General features: G+C 46.3%; 1 protein-coding gene across 3 annotated transcripts in view; it reads right to left on the bottom strand.

Annotated features, from left to right (window-relative positions):
* The window catches only part of GDPD5 (glycerophosphodiester phosphodiesterase domain containing 5), a 219,667-nt gene that overhangs the window by 109,494 nt on the left and 90,205 nt on the right, over positions 1–19,968 (bottom strand). For all 3 annotated transcript variants that reach the window (XM_063127249.1, XM_063127250.1, XM_063127251.1), the window contains exon 2: positions 15,100–15,272. In XM_063127249.1, the coding sequence (XP_062983319.1) occupies positions 15,100–15,216 (117 nt within the window). In that variant the 5' untranslated portion in view covers positions 15,217–15,272. The remainder of the gene's footprint in view (positions 1–15,099; positions 15,273–19,968) is intronic.

Genomic DNA, 19,968 nt, shown 5'->3' with positions numbered 1-19,968 from the left:
CAAAATATGACAGCCAGGTTGGTCACAGGGGTGAGCATATTACCCCAACATTAAAATCACTCCACTGGCTACCAATTAGTTTCCGGGCAAAGTACAAAGTGTTGGTCATTATTACCTTTAAAGCCCTAAATGGTTTGGGTCCAGGTTACCTGCGGCATCGCCTTCTCCCATACAGACCGCTCCGCACACGCAGGTCCTCTGGGGAGAATCTACTTCAGTCAGCTAAAACTAGGCTGACATCAGTTTCCCAGAGGACCTTTTCTTCTGCCATCCCTAGATTATGGAACGGCCTGCCGAAGGAGATTCATAATATTAACTCTCTCTGTGATTTTAAGGCAGCTTTGATTACTAGCCTTTTCCGGCAGGCCTACCCAGATCAATGTAAAATCAAGAATTTTTAAGATGTGTTGATTCCTGTACTATTGTTGTTCCCCGCCTCGATCCAAATAGAAGAGGCGGGTAAGAAATAAATAAATATATTATTATTATTATTGTTATTATTCTGCACTAGCTCCCCCTTCCAGAGCAGCTTTAAGGGTGGCCCCACATAAAGCCCATTGAGTTCACCTACTCAAGCAACGTTCCAGGCTTGATACAAATCAGTGGGCAGGGATGATGGGGCACCAGGGTTAATGGACGAATTCTCCTTAACTCTTGCGCCCACTGGGTGAGCAACCCATGATTTGTCATAGAATCATAGAATAGCAGAGTTGGAAGGGGCCTACAAGGCCATCGAGTCCAACCCCCTGCTCAATGCAGGAATCCACCCTAAAGCATCCCTGACAGATGCTTGTCCAGCTGCCTCTTGAAGACCTCTAGTGTGGGAGAGCCCACAACCTCCCTAGGTAACTAATTCCATTGTCATACTGCTCTAACAGTCAGGAAGTTTTTCCTGATGTCCAGCAGGAATCTGGCTTCCTTTAACTTGAGCCCGTTATTCCGTGTCCTGCACTCTGGGAGGATTGAGAAGAGATCCTGGTCGTGTCCCCACCCCTACTTTTATCCGGACCCCAGCCTGCAGGACTGCACCCATGGTGGACACCCCATACAGGTGTATCCCTATTTTCACGATTCTCATCCAAGAGACAAAGAGGCCGCCTAACGGAAAGGCCGAAGGCATGTAAAGGTGACTTTGCATGACTCAGCATTGCCGGACTCTTTACAGTATATCACCCCTGGTGCAACGGCTTTAAATTTGCAATATGCTGACAGGTTTTCAAAAATGCCATTTCCTCCAAAGGACTCACGTGAGGTACTGGTTCCTCTCTATTCGGCCCTGGTTAGGCCTCATCTAGAGTATTGCGTCCAGTTCTGGGCTCCACAATTCAAGAAGGACGCAGACAAGCTGGAGCGTGTTCAGAAGAGGGCAACGAGGATGATCAGAGGTCTAGAAACAAAGCCCTATGAAGAGAGACTGAAAGAACTGGGCATGTTTAGCCTGGAGAAGAGAAGATTGAGGGGAGACATGATAGCACTCTTCAAATACTTAAAAGGTTGTCACACAGAGGAGGGCCAGGATCTCTTCTCGATTCTCCCAGAGTGCAGGACACGGAATAACGGGCTCAAGTTAAAGGAAGCCAGATTCCGGCTGGACATCAGGAAAAACTTCCTGACTGTTAGAGCAGTGCGACAGTGGAATCAGCTACCTAGGGAGGTTGTGGGCTCTCCCACACTAGAGGCATTCAAGAGGCAGCTGGACAACCATCTGTCAGGGATGCTTTAGGGTGGATTCCTGCATTGAGCAGGGGGTTGGACTCGATGGCCTTGTAGGCCCCTTCCAACTCTGCTATTCTATGATTCTATGATTCTATGATTCTATGACTTATAACGCACGCTTAACAAAGGAAAGGAAAATCCTCTCACCCTGTAAGTCAGCCGCATTTTCTGCTAACAAAATTGTGAGAGCATTAGGAGCAGGGTTAGCCTGTGCAGAAACAATGCAAAAAAAAAAAATCCCTAATACGAATTCACTTTGCAGAACTTTGGGGAAGGAAACACTGCTTGATTGATCAGCACTTGGACTCGGTGGCAACCTAGAATCTTGGGGCGTATTTATCCTGGGCCAGGCATCGACATCTCTGGAAGGTAAAGGACACAGCCAAGAACTGGGAGGCAGGAAAGGTGTGTGCTGGCAAAGCGCCCAGAAATACAAGACACCCGTTTGAACATCTCTATTGCAGCTCGATTTGCCATGCGAGACACATCCGACTATCGCTCCCCCATCCTCCCTCCCTCCCGCTGCTCGTCGAAAATAGGTGGGACAGCTGCCAAACTATTTCTCTTAAGCCAAGCGATGTGCTCAGCCTTAAAATATGCAAATACGATTCCTCATCCACATCAGAGTGGCATTTTTAGAACAGAAGCCAAGAGCCGGGTTGGCAGCAGGAAGGCAAGAGGTAGAAGGCAACTCAGGGCAGGGCAGAGCATTGATCAGGCTTCTCAACTCCTGGGGAGAGCGAAGCTGGCTCTTTTGATTTCCTTCCCAGGTGACAGGTGCGAGGGGTACCTGCCGGCAGGTGGGCTATCCCTAACGCCCATGCTGTTTAACATGTACATGAAACCGTTGGGTGCGGTCATCCGGAGTTTTGGAGTGCGTTGTCATCAGTATGCTGACGACACCCAGCTCTACTTCTCCTTTTCATCTTCATCAGGTGTGGATGTGGATGTGCTGAACCGGTACCTGGCCGTGACAATGGACTGGAGGAGGGCTAATAAACTGAAACTCAATCCAGACAAGACTGAGATGCTGCTGGTGGGTGGTTCTTCTGATCGGATGGGGTGGGGTTCAACCGGTTCTGGGTGGGGTTGCACTCCCCCTGAAGGAGCAGGTTCATAGCTTGGGGGTTCTTTTAGATCCATCAGTCACACTTGAGGCTCAGGTGACCTCAGTGGCACGGAGTGCCTTCTACCAACTCTGGTTGGTGGCCCAGCTACACCCCTATCTGGATAGGGATAACCTGGCTTCAGTTGTCCATGCTCTGGTAACCTCCAAATTAGATTACTGCAATGCGCTCTACATGGGGCAGCCTTTGAAGACGGTTCGGAAGCTGCAGCTTGTGCAAAATGCGGCGGCCAGATTGATAGCTGGAACAGGGAGGTTTGAGCATATAATACCGATTCTGGCCTGCTTGCATTGGCTGCCTATACGTTTCCAAGCCCAATCCAAGGTGCTGGTTTTAACCTATAAAGCCCTACGTGGCTTGGGACCGCAATACCTGATGGAACGCCTCTCCCGACATGAACCTTCCCGTACGCTGCACTCAACATCTAAGGTCCTCCTCCGAGTGCCTACTCCAAGGGAAGCTCGGAGGATGGCAACAAGGGAGAGGGCCTTTTCAGTGGTTGCCCCCCGACTGTGGAATGAGTTTCACAGAGAGGCTCACCTAGTGCCAGCATTGTGCTCATTTCAGCAACAGGTGAAGACCTCTTCATTCTCCCAGGCATTTCAGTTTTTCAGTTTCTTTCTTTCTGGCATTATATTTTAAATTTTTGCACTGCAGCTAGCTTCTGTTGGGTTATTTTTTATATCGAAGCTTTAAGTTTTTGTACTGTGTTTTATGATCTGTATTTTATTGTGGTGGATTTCTGCATTGAGCAGGGGGCTGGACTTGATGGCCTTGTGGGCCCCTTCCTACACTACTATTCCCTATGGAGGTTCGCTTGGCACCTACATTATATTCTTTTAGACGCCAGGTGAAGACCTTTTTATTCTCCCAGTATTTAAACAGTCTATAAATTAATTTTAACTTTGCAGTTTTAAATTTGTATTTTAAATTTGTATTTTTGCATTGCTGCTGTTTTTATATTGGTTGTGCTTTTATACTGTATTTTATATTATGGTTTTATACTGTTGTTTTATACTTTGAATTGTCTTAATTTTGTAAACTGCCCAGAGAGCTTCGGCTATTGGGCGGTATAGAAATGCAATAAATAAATAAATAAATAAAATAATTCTATGATTCTACGATTTTCTGCTTTTAATAGTTGTGAACAGCTCGGATAGCTTCGGCTATTGGCCAAAATAAAATTGAAATCAATAAACAAATAAAGCAGCCTTCAGTCTTCAACACCAATTCTTCAAAAGGGAAAATGAATTATGGCAGGGCTGACTGAGCCATCTTTAAAGGGGCCCCAGCAGCTAAAAGGTATGTGCTCAATTCAGGCCTCATACCAACCCATGGTTAAGGGAGCTTTGCCAGTGTTTGACAGTGTTGTCGGAATTGACAAACCATGGCTTGCAATCAGTCAAACCAGAATTGGAAACCTTGGCTTGAAGAGCCCTTGCAAGCCAAGCCCATTCAGAGCTTCTCCACATGAGTGATTTATTGCACACCCATGACTGGCCACTCATGGAAGTTTGCGGGTCCTTTACACGATGTCATCAACCTCCGGGACATCTCCCGTGCTTTTCCATGGTACTCTTGCTTTTACAAAAATTGGAGATAATGCAGTATTTAAAATTATTGAACGGTGCCCCCAGAACTATAATTTCACCACTTGATGGTGGTGTTTCATCGAACATAAGAGCATTGCCAAGGAAGTTTTGAATTCAAAATCACATGGTCACCTTCTGAAGAAGCCCACGGTAAACATGGAAAGACTCCAGAAGAAGAAACCCTCGTAAGGAAGTTGTTGTTTTCATAGAATCATAGAATAGCAGAGTTGGAAGGGGGTTATAATTATAAGGCCATCGAGTCCAACCCCCTGCTCCCTGCAGGAATCCACCCTAAAGCATCCCTGACAGATGGTTGTCCAGCTGCCTCTTGAAGGCCTCTAGTGTGGGAGAGCCCACAACCTCCCTAGGTAACTGGTTCCATTGTCATACTGCTCTAACAGTCAGGAGGTTTTTCCTGATGTCCAGCCGGAATCTGGCTCCTTTTAACTTGAGCCCATTATTCCGTGTCCTGCACTCTGGGAGGATCGAGAAGAGATCCTGGCCCTCCTCTGTGTGGCAACCTTTTAAGGATTTGAAGAGTGCTCTCATGTCTCCCCTCAATCTTCTCTTCTCCAGGCTAAACATGCCTTAGCATAGATCCCTCAGACATCACCCCAAAGCACATCACAGCGATGTGGCCATTTTTCTCCACCTCCAGTGTCTGCTGCTCCTGCCACGTAGAAAGGAGTCAATTGATGAACTTGATGAAGCCAAGTATATTTCAAAGGGCTCCCTGGAGCTTCCAGGATGGGACTGGTCAATTAAGGTGCTTAGGAGCTGCGTTATACATCACCAAAGCGCAAAACCCGGTGTGCCACAGAGCCTTGCACCGGGAGCTACAGCCCAATATCAGCCCGCTGACAAATGTGGGCTGCTTGCTTGATGCCCCTGTATGCCGCAGCGCACTTGCAAAACCATTTCTCAAGGAAAGGAAGCACCCACCTTCCTCACCCCAGGGCCATTCGCTATGGGGAGGGGGGGAGAGAGAAACCCACTGTTTTGTTTAAGAGGTTGGTTTTCACAAGACAAGACAATTAGAGGCATAAAACATTTGAAGGATTTTGTACGGCTTCTAATGGTGGGCGGGGGAGGGAGGAAAACCTCTTCAAAGGAAGAGTGATTCAGCCTTGTCGAGAACGCAGCTAACAGCTCAATTAAAGTACTTTTTAAAAGGGTACGGCGGCTTTTCAGTCCTTTCCCCACCCGCTCCTGCTGAAAGTCACATACTGCCGGGGTTGTAGAGCGGTGGCGATAAACCCACGCACTGATTCACGAGAGGCACGAGAGGGTTTTGTTGCTGCAATGAAATGCACCCGAATTTACAGCCTTTGAAATCTGCTGCTGAGGACATTGAACCACAACGCGAGAAGAGCCCAGCTCAATCTGACCCCAAGTCCTCTCATGAGGCTTCCTCTTCACACAGCGGCCAAACGGATTCCACAATGGGAAGCCCATTAAGAGCAGGACATGAAAGCAATGGTACCCACAAGCTCATGATCCCCAGCAACTGGTACCATTGGCATACTTCCCCTAATAGTGGAGGTCATCTATGGCTATCATGACTGGTGACCACTAATAACCTTATTCTCCACAAAGCACAGAATCATCGAATCATAGAATAGCAGAGTTGGAAGGGGCCTACAACGCCATCGAGTCCAACCCCCTGCTCAATACAGGAATCCGCCCTGAAGCATACCTGACAGATGGTTGTCCAGCTGCCTCTTGAAGGCCTCCAGTGTAGGAGAGCCCACCACCTCCCTAGGTAACTGATTCCATTGTCGTACTGCTCTAACAGTCAGGAAGTTTTTCCTGATGTCCAGCTGGAATCTGGCTTCCTTTAATTTGAGCCCGTTATTCCGAATCCTGCACTCTGGGAGGATCAAGAAGAGATCTGGCCTTCCTCTGTGTGACAACCTTTTAAGTATTTGAAGAGTGCTATCATGTCTCCCCCAATCTTCTCTTCTCCAGGCTAAGCATGCCCAGTTCTTTCAGTCTCTCTTCATAGGGCTGTTTCCAGAGCCCTGATCATCCTGGTTGCCCTCCAGCTTGTCTCCGTCCTTCTTGAATTGTGGAGCCCAGAACTGGACGCAATTACTCTAGAGGAGGCCTAACCAGGGCCGAATAGAGAGGAACCAGTACTTCACGTGATTTGGAAGCTATACTTCTATTAAGGCAGCCCAAAATAGCCTTGGCCTTTCTTGCAGCCCTATCGCACTGTTGGCTCATATTCAGCTTGTGATCTACAACAATTCCAAGATCCTTCTCATTTGTAGTATTGCTGAGCCAAGTATCATTATCATCATATGATGATGATAATGATGATGATGATGATGATGATGATGATGGACAATATTTATATACGCTCAACTATCTAACACAGATTCCAGAGCAGTGAACTTAGGTATAAACAGTAAAGAAAGTTTAGAAAAGTAAGAACCTAAGAAGGGCCCTGATGCTGGATCAGACCAAGGGTCCATCTAGTCCAGCACTCTGTTCCCACAGGGGCCAGCCAGCCATCGGCCAGGGATGAACAAGCAGGACATGGTGCAAAAGCACCCTCCCACCCATGTTCCCCAGCAACTGGTGCACACAGGCTTACTGCCTCAAATACTGGAGATAGCACACAACCATCAGGGCTAGTAGCCCTTGATAGCCTTCGCTGCCAGGAATTTATCCAACCCCCTTTTAAAGCCATCCAAATGGGTGGTCATCACTACATCTTGTGGCAGTGAGTTCCATAATTTAAATTTAAATTGTGCAATTTAAAAACAAAGGAACCAGAAAAACAGTAGCTAGTCAACTGAGGAAGACTTCTGGAAACAGAGTAGTTTTCAGGAGGCATCAGAAGCAGCCTGTTGTAGGAGCCTGCCTGACCTTCAGGGGCAGTGAGTTCCACAGAGAAGGGGCCACCACCCTGAAGGCTCTTCCCCTGGTGGGCTCCAATCAGAGGATGAGCCTAGATGGAACCACCAGGAGCATGCCCTCGGATGACCTCAGTGACAGGGCATGTTGATAGTGGAGAAGGCGCTTTCTTAGGTATTCTGGTCCCAAGTTGCTTAGGGCTTTGTACACTAATACCAAATATAAGCCCCTTTTAAAACCATCCAAGTTGGTGATTCTGACTACATCTAGCAAATTCCGTAATTTCACTCTCCGCTACCTGAAGGAAATCTATCCTTTTATCTGTCCTGGACCTCCCACCAATCAGCTTCGTGGGGATTGATCCCACCGTGTTCAAATATTAGAGAGGAAGAAAAACTCCTCCCTATTTTCTCCATACCAGGCGTAATTAATCATGCCCCCCCCCCAACCCTACGGGTTCATCAGACGAGCATTTTATCATGACAATATAGTTCCCCCCAAAAAATCCGACTTTTTTTTAGAAACGGAATGTGCCGCCATTTCCTGCTGTGTGCAGGAAAAGCGGCGCGATAAAAAAAAAGGCCCCGGAATGGGCCACGTGGTCTTTGTTTACTTCCTCTTTCTTCTTTGGGGAGAAAAGAGGAATTATTGCGGGACAGGAGCGGGGGCAGAGAAGTGACGGTATGGAAACGTGATTTCCCCCCGTTTGATGAAGCTCTTGAAATACAATCCTATTTATTTGTTTATTTATTTATTTATTTATTTATTGCATTTCTATACTGCCCAATAGCCGAAGCTCTCTGGGCGGTTTACAAATTTAAGACAATTCAAAACAAAACAACAGTATGAAACCATAATATAAAATACAATATAAAAGCACAACCAAGATAAAAACAGCAGCAATGCAAAAATACAAATTTAAAACAGCCAAGTTAAAATTAATTTATAGACTGTTAAAAATCCTGGGAGAATAAAAAGGTCTTCACCTGGCGTCTGAAAGAATATAGTGTGGGTGCCAGGCGAACCTCCTTAGGGAGCTCATTCCACAGCCGGGGTGCCACAGCAGAAAAGGCCCTGCTCCTGGGTAGCCACCTGCCTCACTTCCTTTGGCAGGGGCTCGTGGAGATCCTATGCTGACTGGGGAATGCTGGGTGTTATAGGAGTTTTTTCTTGTCTAAACATGCATAGGATTGCGCCCTTATTCACCTTTTTCCAAGCTAAAGATCCGCAGCTGTTGTACTCTTTCCTCATGGTTGTTCCAGCTCCTTGATCATTATAGCTGCCCTTTCCTCCATCTTTTTTCCCTGCTCATGCAGCATCCTTTTTTTTAAAGGGGTAGCAACCGGAACTGCACACAGCACTTAAGGCAGCTGGCGCATGGATTTCTATAAAGGTATTAAGATATTGGCAGATTTATTTCCGATTCTTTTCCTTTTTGATCCCCGTCATGGAATTTTCCTTTTTTGCAGCTGTCGTGCACTCGGCTGACATCTTCCCCCATAGCTCCCTTCCAGGATCCCTTTCCTGGAGCGTCATCAGACGAGCATTTTAGCGCACGCTCGCTCCTGCCCACTTACAGATGTTTGCGCGTCCTTTAGACAACGACGTCCGCTTTCCCTGCGCCTCCTGCTCCTTCCACTCATTTTTCCATCGCAAAATAGACCTCATTTAATCCGTCTTTTTTTAAACAACAACAACAAACCAATGGGGTGTGCTGCCATTTCCTGCTGTGTGCAGGAAAAGCGGCATGATATAAACGGCCCCTGAATGGGCTACGTGGTCGTTGCTGCTTCCTCTTTCTCTCCCCATGTAAAGAGACCATCACTATTGTGGGACAGCAGCAGGAGGCCATAGCGACAGTAGGAAAACACGAAAATCCACCCATCTGATGACGCTCCTGGTCAATCACACCAGCTCAGCCCCCGTCCTCATATGTATGAAGCTAAGATGATGATGATGATGATGATAATTATGATGATTTATTACATTTGTATACTGCCCCATAGCCAAAGCTCTCTGGGCGGTTTACATAGGATAAAAATACTTTAAAACAATATACAAAAAAATTAAATCACAAAAACATACAATTTTAAACCACAAAAACATACAAAAACAATCCCAGGCTAATTACATATTGCTAAATGCCTGGGAGAAGAGAAAAATCTTGACCTGGCGCCAAAAAGATGACAATGTCAGTGCCAGGCGAGCCTCATCGGGGAGATCATTCCACAGTCGGGGGGCCACCACTGAAAAGGCCCTCTCCCTTGTTGCCATCCTCCGAGCTTCCCTCGGAGTAGGCACTCGGATGAGGACCTTAGATGTTGAGCGCAGTGTACGGGTAGGTTCATGTCGGGAGAGACGTTCCATCAGGTATGGTGGTCCCAAGCCGTGTAAGGCTTTATAGGTTAAAACCAGCACCTTGAATCAGGCTCAGAAACATACAGGCAGCCAATGCAAGCGGGGCAGAGTGGATCTTATATGTTTGAACATTCTGGTCCCTGTTATCACTCTGACCGCTGCATTTTGCACAAGCTGCAGCTTCCAAACCGTCTTCAAAGGCAGCCCCACGTAGAGCGCATTGCAGTAATCTAACTTGGAGATTACCAGGGCGTAGACAACTGAAACCAAGTTATCCCTGTCCAGATAGGGGTGTAGCTGGGCCACCAATCGAAGATGGTAGAAGGCACTCCGTGCCACCGAGGCCACCTGAGCCTCAAGGGACAGAGATGGTTCTAGGAGAACACCCAAGCTACAACCCTGCTCCTTCAGGGGGCGTGCAACCCCATCCAGAACAGGTTGAACACCCACCATCCGGTCAGCAGAACCACCCACTAACAGCATCAACAACAGAGATCATTTGCCCCAACACGCGTCACTTGACACTCCTTTTACAATGGGCAGGGAATGGAAGCACCATTTAAAAACAGAACATGCAACAATATCATGGCATTTTATTTATTTATTTTTAATCAATACTTTTCCTGAGCATCTCGTACAACCACAGCTGGAAGGGAGACACAGAAAACTTCTCACAGAGCCAAAAGAATAAACCAACCCCACAACATGTTTTAGGCAACAGAGCTCCTTTCATCCAGGGAATATTCAGAGCAAAATGCAACGGCATGAAAAGATGGCGCATTCAAGCCTTCAAACAATCACCTTGCCTTTGATTCAAAAGCTTCACACCAACATTAAAAGAAAAACAAAGAAGCGTCCTTTCATATGCTTGGATCTTTTATTCATGTATTGTGTGTGATTTAGCCCATGAGCAAAAAACTCAGATACAGGCGGAATCTTCCTCCACCTTTTTCAACTTGCAAGACTATTGCCTTCAAACACAAGTCAGCCAAAAGCTGGAGACAGAAGATTCCCGCCCTTTGAAGGAGGGATGGGTGCGGTAAGACAAGTCTGGTAGGTTTTTGTACGCTCAGAATCCTACAAAACCTGTTTAGCCAGAGGGGGAAAGAAGAAGAAGAAGAAGAAGAAGAAGAAGAAGAAGAAGAAGAAGAAGAAGAAGAAGAGGAGGAGGAGGAGGAGGAGGAGGAGGAGGAGGAGGAGGAGGAGGAGGAGGAGGAGGAGGAGGAGGAGGAGGAGGAGGGAGGAAGTGGAGGAGGAAGAGGAGGAGGAGGAGGAGGAAGAAGAAGAAAAAGAAGAAGAGGAGGAGGAGGAAGAAGAAGAAGAGGAGGAGGAGGAGGAGGAAGAGGAGGAGGGAGGAGAAGGAGGAGGAGGAGGAGGAGGAGGAGGAAAGAAAGCCTCTCTCAAGCCTCTGTCCTCCCTCTGAAACAGTTCTGTCTCTCAGCCCTAAAGGAAAGCCACCTCTTAAGAGATGCTAAATGAACTATCCACACTCCATCGAAACCCCTGCCGGGGTGGACCTCTCCAGTTACATTACAGAGCTGCTGTGGCACACAAAAAGCCCACTCAAAGGCAGCCTAAGACAACAGCAGCCTCTGTTACCTGCTGAAAGGCAATATGAGCCAGCCAGCCCAAAGAGATTAGCTCAAGCTATGTGATAAACGATGCCCAGGTATCGAGGTATAAAACCTTCTAGGCCGCGGCTGCAGGAATGCCGAAAGCAAGGAACAGGCTGGAGAAAGAGATCAGATTTGGGGCTAAAATAGCACCCTTTGTTTTGGTAGAAGACTGTCACGAAACGTATCGGACAATTGCTATTGAAGCTTGAGCTGACTTAAGGAGCCCTTTCCCCCCTCGTCTCAGATGTCATGAAATGGGAGGTGGCTTTCCAGTTTAAAAATTGTGCTGGTACGTTTTTAGATCTTTGCCCTGTTGCTGGCTTTTATCTCGCTTAGGACTTTGTTTTTATTCAGTTGTAAATGGATGGCTTTATGTTATGTTTTATGGTGCCGTTGTGTTTTACTGTGTTAAGCTTTGTCTTGTAAACTGCACAGAGAACTTAGGCTAATGGGCAGGGTAGAAATGTAATAAATAAACCAGCGGCTTGTCTATATGAGGAGGTGCAGGGAAAGCTGATCAAATTTGCAGATGACACAAAATTGGGTAGGATAGCGAATACCTTATTATTAATAATAATAATAAGACAGAAACAAACTTCAAAGGAATCTTGATAGGCTGGAGTGCTGGGCTGAAAACAACAGGATGAAATTGAATAGGGATAAATGCCAAGTTCTACACCTAGGAAATAGAAACCAAAGGCACAGTTACAAGATGGGGGATACTTGGCTCAGCAATACTACAAATGAGAAGGATCTTGGAATTGTTGTAGATCGCAAACTGAATAGGAGCCAACAGTGCGATGTGGCTGCAAGAAAGGCAAATGCTATTTTGGGCAGCATTAATAGAAGTATAGCTTCCAAATCACGTGAGGTACTGGTTCCTCTCTATTCGGCCCTGGTTAGGCCTCATCTAGAGTATTGCGTCCAGTTCTGGGCTGCACAATTCAAGAAGGACGCAGACAAGCTGGAGCGTGTTCAGAGGAGGGCAACCAGGATGATCAGGGGTCTGGAAACAAAGCCCTATGAAGAGAGACTGAAAGAACTGGGCATGTTTAGCCTGGAGAAGAGAAGATTGAGGGGAGGCATGAGAGCACTCTTCAAAGACTTAAAAGGTTGTCACACAGAGGAGGGCCAGGATCTCTTCTCGATCCTCCCAGAGTGCAGGACACGGAAGAACAGGATCAAGTTAAAGGAAGCCAGATTCCAGCTGGACATCAGGAAAAACTTCCTAACTGTTAGAGCAGTAAGACAATGGAATCAGTTACCTAGGGAGGTTGTGAGCTCTCCCACACTAGAGGCAGCTGGACAACCACCTGTCAGGGATGCTTTAGGGTGGATTCCTGCATTGAGCAGGGGGTTGGACTCGATGGCCTTGTAGGCCCCTTCCAACTCTGCTATTCTATGATTCTATGAACAAGTTGGAAAAGGGTGAAATAGAGGCTATGACCGGGGATAAATATTAAGGGGTTAACGTAAGGGTTCTGAAGAGAAATCTAGTGGTGGAATTAATATTCAAAGCCCTAAATGGCATGGGGCCAAGTTACCTGAAGGATGGGCTACTCCCATATGTACCTGCCCAGGCTCGAAAGGGAGAGGGCCTTTTCGGTGGTGCCCCCCCCCCCGACTGTGGAATGATCTCCCCGATGAGGGTCGCCTGGCACCAACATTGTTATCTTTCAGGCGCCAGGTCAAGACTTTCCTCTTCTCCCAGGCACTTAAAGGCATTGAACGCTAAGTTTGTTTTTTAATGGACCCCAGAATTGTTGTTTTAAATGGATGTTGCTGTTTTTATACTGTTGCTTTTATGTCTCTGATGGTTTTTAAATTTTGTATATTTTTTAATGTTTACTGTTTTTAGCTTTTGTGAACCGCCCAGAGAGCTTCGGCTGTGGGGCGGTATATAAATGTAATTAAATGAATAAATAAATAATCTTCAGGGGTCCTTCTCCGCGAGCCCCTGCCAAAGGAAGTGAGGCAGGTGGCTACCAGGAGCAGGGCCTTTTCTGCTGTGGCACCCCAGCTGTGGAATGAGCTCCCTAGAGAGGTTCTCCTAGCACCTACGTTGTGTTCTTCTTCCCAGCGCCGGGTGAAGACCTTTTTTATTTTCCCAAACATATTTAACATTTTAGCATCCCAGATTCTAGCTCGGCTCCTTTAAATCTGCTATGGCATTTTAAAATCGCCGCTGCTAGATTTTTGCTCTGGTTGCACTTGTTATACTGCAGTTTTAAGCCATTATGTTTTATATTGTACTTTATGCCGAGTTTTATGGTTTTAATTTTTGTGAACGGCCCAGAGAGCTTTGGCTGTTGGGCGGTAAACAAATGTAACAAATAAAATAATAAATTAATAAATAAATAAAAAGGGGGCATCACATATAGGGAGTGCATTCAGAATTTAGGACCATTTTATTTTTTTAAGCAAGACTTCAGGGCTCCACGCGCCAAGTGGTTTAAACAGACAACTCTAGCATTCTTTCTCAGAGCATCTGCAACTCATTGGTTTGCAAATCAGGGTCCAGCTGAAGAAAAGGTGTTTTAAAAGCATCGTCCGTGGTCTTGTAGCCAAACATCTGATGCACAGGTGGCTATCGTAAATACACACACACACACATATATATATAATCATATACTATCAATCAACAATCTTACAGTGAAGAAGAAAAGAAGAAAGACACTAACGGGGGTGGGTGGGTGGAATGCTAGCTGAACCATTAACTTGCTGATACTTCAAAATATTAATTGGAATCAGTTCCAATCAATTAACACTGGCTCCCTGGCAAACAGGTATCAGGAGAAAGGAGCCTCTCGCTTCAAAGGAGCCTCACACTTCACAGGAGCCTCACGCTTCACCGTCAAAAGCGCTGGGGTTTTGTAGCCATTGCAGTTCTCAAAGTGAAACAAATCTTGCATGGAGGAAACACCCAAAGCTGCAAGAAATGTTAAGAGCCCCGCAATCGTTCTAGGGAGCCTCTCCTTTCATTTATTGCTTTGCACTGAATGGCATGTTTCATTTTCAAGCAGGTCCTTCACACAGACGGACACCTGATCCACACTGATATAAAAGACAGATGGAGTCTCTGCAAATTCCTTGGCAGGGTCATACCTCCGCATAGCAGTCGCCAGGAATGAAACAGACATCTCGTTCAAGCTCAGGCTGGAATCTGGGTGGATTCTGGGTCTGATCCAGCGAAGCAGTTTTTAATGCTATGATGTCCAAATCTCACAGAATCATAGAATAGCAGAGTTGGAAGGGGCCTACAAGGTCATCGAGTCCAACCCCCTGCTCAATGCAGGAATCCACCCTACAGCATCCCTGACAGATGGTTGTCCAGCTGCCTCTTGAAGGCCTCCTGTGTGGGAGAGCCCACAACCTCACTAAGTAACTGATTCCATTGTCGTACTGCTCTAACAGTCAGGAAGTTTTTCCTGATGTCCAGCTGGAATCTGGCTTCTTTTAACTTGAGCCCGTTATTCCGTGTCCTGCACTTTGGGAGGATTGAGAAGAGATCCTGGCCCTCCTCTGTGTGACAACCTTTTAAGTATTTGAAGATCACATAAAACCTTGCAATTCTGCAAGCACGAAGGCTAACAGGTGAATAGGCTGCAGCATTCCCGAACTGCTCCACAACGTCCTCCATGTCTCTGCCCTAGTTTACGAGGAACGGTGCAGCTAAACTTTAGGGGCCTGTGTTAATTAATTTTCAGTGTCAAATTGAGGTCTCCTCACATTCAAGGCTACTCTGCCGGCCTACACACACACACACACACAGAAGTTTTCAAAATGGCAGCAGTGAGCCCAGCAACACAGAAGCTTTTAGCGACTCACCTTTGTGGTGTCATCATGTGACCGCTGGTATCGTTTCCAGCGGCAACCGTAAATCCCCGTCAGGCATGACAAACACAACTGTGGCTCGTAGTACTGCAGAGGTTGGTGTTTAACCATGCTCTTCCCAGCTCGTCACCAGCGACGATCAGAAACCCATCAGGCCTCGAGAGTGCCTGCAAGAAAACAGGAGTCAGGGCATTTAGTAGATGCAACGGACTGACGATGGGACACATAATGAAGTGCATACGGTGTTGCATTATGCTGGTGGTGTCATTTATTCTAATTGAGATCAACAGACAGTGCCGGCCCTATCAAGAGGCAGAGGAAGGCAGCTGCCTCAGGCAGCAATTCGTGGGTGTTATAAAAAGGCAGCAAATTATGAGCTATTTACTTTGTTGTTGTTGTATGTCTACTGCCATGGAGGGGGAGCATTATGGCATTTTCTGCCACATGTGCCAAAATAATTCAGCTAATATTGGGTACTTGCACCTTGGCTTGGGCAGCACCATTGGTTGCTCTGCCTCAGGCAGCAAAATGTCTTGGGCTGGCCCTGTCAACAGCCCTGCAGGAAAGAAGAATCATAGAATAGTAGAGTTGGAAGGGGCCTATAAGGTCATCAAGTCCAAACCCCTGCTCAATGCAGGAATCCACCCTAAAGCATCCCTGACAGAGGGTTGTCCAGCTGCCTCTTGAAGGCCTCTAGGGTGGGAGAGCCCACAACCTCCCTAGGTCACTGGTTCCATTGTTGTACTGCTCTAACAGTCAGGAAGTTTTTCCTGATGTCCAACCAGAATCTAGCTTCCTGTAATTTGAGCCCATTATTCCATGTTCTGCACTCTGGGAGGATTGAGAAGAGATCCTGGCCCTCCTCTGTGTGACAACCTTTCAAGTACTTGAAGAGTGCTATCATGTCTCCCCTCAATCTTCTCTTCTCCAGGCTAAACAGGCCCAGTTCTTTCAGTCTCTCCTCACAGGACATTGTTTCCAGACCCCTGATCATCCTGGTTGCCCTCCTCTGAACACGCTCCAGCTTGTCTGCGTCCTTCTTGAATCGTGGAGCCCAGAACTGGACGCAATACTCTAGATGAGGCCTAACCAGGGCCGAATAGAGAGGAACCAGTACCTCACGCAATTTGGAAGCCATACTTCTATTAATGCAGCCCAAAATAGCATTTTTATATATTTTTTTGCAGCCACATCACAGTGTTGGGTCATATTCAGCTTGTGATCTACAGCAATTCCAAGATCCTTCTCGTTTATTTTCTCAGTATTTTAACAGTCCATAAATCAGTTTTAGTTTTGCGGTTTTAAATTTGTATTTTAAATTTGCATTTCTGCACCGCTGCTGATTTTATCCTGGTTGTGCCTCTATGTTGTATTTTACATCATGTTTTTATACTGTTGTTTTATACTTTGAATGGTTTTAGTTTTTGTGAACCGCCCAGAGAGCTTCAGCTATTAGGCGGTATAAAAATGCAATAAAATAAATAAATAAGGTGTGTGTACGAAAGAACATCAGAACACAAGGTCAGCCCTTCTGGATCAGACTGTAGGTTTATCCCATCCAGTTTCCGGTTTCCCACAAGGACCAGACAGATACTATTTATTTATTTACAATATTTATATACCACTCCCCATTCAAAATTTTGGAGCGACGTACAAGATAAAATACAATAAAAGCAGAATGAAACACTTAAAATAAGATTTTTAAAAGAAGCAAAATGTACAGTGAACTGTGGCTGGTCGTTAAGGAAAGGCTTCCTGGAACAAGGATGTTTTCAGGAGGTGACGGAAGGAATACAAAGTTGGTGCCTGCCTGACCTCCAGAGGCAGGGAGTTCCATAGGAGGGGGCCACCACACTGAAGGCTCTTCCCCTGATGGACTCCAATCGGAGGATGGTTCTAGATGGAACTACCGGGAGCATGTCCTCAGATTACCTCAGTGACCTGGCAGGTTGGGAAGGGAGAAGGCGCTCTCTCAGGTATCCTGGTCCCAAGTTGTTTAGGTCTTTGTACAGAAGTAAAAGAACCTTAAATCTAGCCCAGTAGTGAATAGGCAGCCTATTAGGAAGTTCACAAGCAGCCTGGTGCCCAACATCTTGAAGCAGCCTGGTGCTTGAAGATACACTGCCTCCGATTGTGGAGGTTCCATTTTTGCTGTCGTGGTTAATAAGCTGCTGACAGACGTCGTGTCAGGCTGGTGTAGCTCAGTCCAGAATCTACAAAAAACATACAGCTGCTGCTAACAGGTTGCTAAGCAAATGAATTGCTACCCCCAGGAAGAAATCCTCCTTTGAAAAGCTCTCTCTGGAGGCCATATTTTCCTAACGGCAAAACTGGTGAGCGCATCAGACACTGCAAATTCACCAGTCGGAGCATTTCAAAACAAACAAAAAAGGCTACAGGGCATAAGTCCAGAAATTGCAGTTTAGAAATCTGTCAATAAATACATAATAAACACACACACACAGGAAGAAGAAAAGTACTGTAAGCCAGCATCACAAGAGGAAGTGAAACATGAATGTAACGTCCCACACATATATATTAGCCCTACATTGCAACAATAATCATAGAATCATAGAATAGCAGAGTTGGAAGGGGCCTACAAGGCCATTGAGTCCAACCCCCTTTCAATCTAGATTCCGTCCTTTGCATTCCACTGAAACAGCCCTTACTAAGATCACCAATGATCTTCTTACTGCCAAGTCTAAAGGCCATTATTCCGTTCTTATTCTCCTTGATCTAACTGCAGCCTTTGACACGGTTGATCACGATCTTCTCTTAGATTCCCTCCATGACCTTGGACTCTGTGGCTCTGTCTATAACTGGTACGCCTCCTATCTAGAGGGTCGCTCTTTCAGCGTGTTGGCTAACGGCAGCTCATCCTCCTCTTTTCCCCTTTCAGTAGGGGTTCCGCAAGGCTCGGTGCTTGGCCCGTTGTTGTTTTCTTTATACATGCTGCCCTTGGGTAAGCTTATTCAATCTCATGGCCTCCAATATCACCTGTATGCCAATGATACACAATTATATCTCTCATCTCCGGAACTTTCTCCTGATGTTCACGATCGTATCTCGGCATGTCTTTCAGATATCTCAGCTTGGCTGCTTCATCGTCGTTTGAAACTTAATATGGCTAAGACTGAATTGCTTGTTTTTCCTCCTAAACCTTCTCCTCACCTCTCATTCTCTCTTACTGTCAATGATGTCACGCTTACTCCGGTCAAGGAAGCTCGTAGTCTTGGCTTTATATTTGACTCCTCGCTCTCCTTTATTCCTCATATTGAGGCAGTAGCTAAATCCTGTCGTTTCTTCCTGTATAATATTGCCAGGATTCGACCATTTTTGTCTGTCTCTTCTGCCAAGACTCTTGTTCACGCACTGGTTATCTCTCGGTTGGACTACTGCAACCTTCTTCTCTCTGGCCTTCCTTCTTCTCACATCAGTCCGCTGGTCTCTGTCCACCACTCTGCCTCTAAGATCATCTTCTTGGCTCGCCGCTCTGACCATGTCACTCCACTTCTGAAATCTCTTCATTGGCTTCCAATTCACTCCAGAATCCAATATAAACTTCTCCTGTTAACCTTCAAAGCTTTTCACGGTCTAGCTCCTGCCTATCTCTCCTCTCTCATCTCACACTATTGCCCCGCTCGTGCTCTCCGCTCCTCTGATGCCATGCTTCTCGCCTGCCCAAGGGCCTCTACTTCCCTTGCTCGGCTTCGTCCTTTTTCTTCTGCTGCCCCTTACGCCTGGAAAGCTCTTCCAGAAGACTTGAGAACTACAAACTCAATCACAGCTTTTAAAACTCAGCTAAAAACTTTTATTTTCCCTATAGCTTTTAAATATTGAGTTTGTTCTGACTCTATACTGTTAGCCTCACCCTACCCGGTGCCTGTTTACACTTCCCTGTGCCTGTTTGCATTCTCTTTCCCTCCTTATTGTTTACTACAACTTTATTAGATTGTAAGCCTATGCGGCAGGGTCTTGCTATTTACTGTGTAATCTGTACAGCACCATGTACATTGATGGTGCTATATAAATAAATAATAATAATAATAATAATAATAATAATGATGATGATGATGATGATGATGATGATGATGCAGGAATCCACCCTAAAGCATCCCTGACAGATGGTGGTTCAGCTGCCTCTTGAAGGCCTCCAGTGTGGGAGAGCCCACAACCTCACCAGGCAACGGATTCCATTGTCGTACTGCTCTAACAGTCAGTAAGTTTTTCCTGATGTCCAGCCGGAATCTGGCTTCCTGTAACTTGAGCCCGTTATTCCGTGTCCTGTACTCTGGGAGGATCGAGAAGAGATCCTGGCCCTCCTCTGTGTGACAACCTTTTAAGTATTTGAAGAGTGTTATCATGTCTCCCCTCAGCCTTCTCTTCTCCAGGCTAAACATGCCCAGTTCTTTCAGTCTCTCTTCATAGGGCTTTGTTTCCAGACCCCTGATCATCCTGGTCGCCCTCCTCTGAACACGCTCCAGCTTGTCTGCGTCCTTCTGGAATTGTGGAGCCCAGAACTGGACGCAATACTCTAGATGTCATGGGGCAGTTCAACAGCCATCCTGGCTGAAGAGGAGGGTCATTCTCCAGATGTTTTGGACTTTAACTCCCAGCATTCCAGAACATTGGCCACGTTGGCAGGGGCTTCTGGAAGTTGAAGTCCCAAACATCTGGAGATCTACCTTCTGCCCACCTGGTTTATAAGAAACACCTGCCAAAAGGCTGGGAAAGAGACCGCCATGGTCTCCCTCCAACAAGAACAGAACAGCTATGAAGGATACCACACAGATACAACAAGCTCTAGGGTCGCCTATCGGCTAAACTATGTAATGACAGTGAGTTGGATCCAACGTTAGCCTT

Source organism: Elgaria multicarinata, chromosome 5 (genome assembly GCF_023053635.1).
Source record: "Elgaria multicarinata webbii isolate HBS135686 ecotype San Diego chromosome 5, rElgMul1.1.pri, whole genome shotgun sequence".
In the NCBI taxonomy this organism is placed as follows: domain Eukaryota; kingdom Metazoa; phylum Chordata; class Lepidosauria; order Squamata; family Anguidae; genus Elgaria; species Elgaria multicarinata.
Note: the sequence above shows the minus strand (reverse complement) of the source record. Positions and strands in the feature narration are given on the sequence as shown.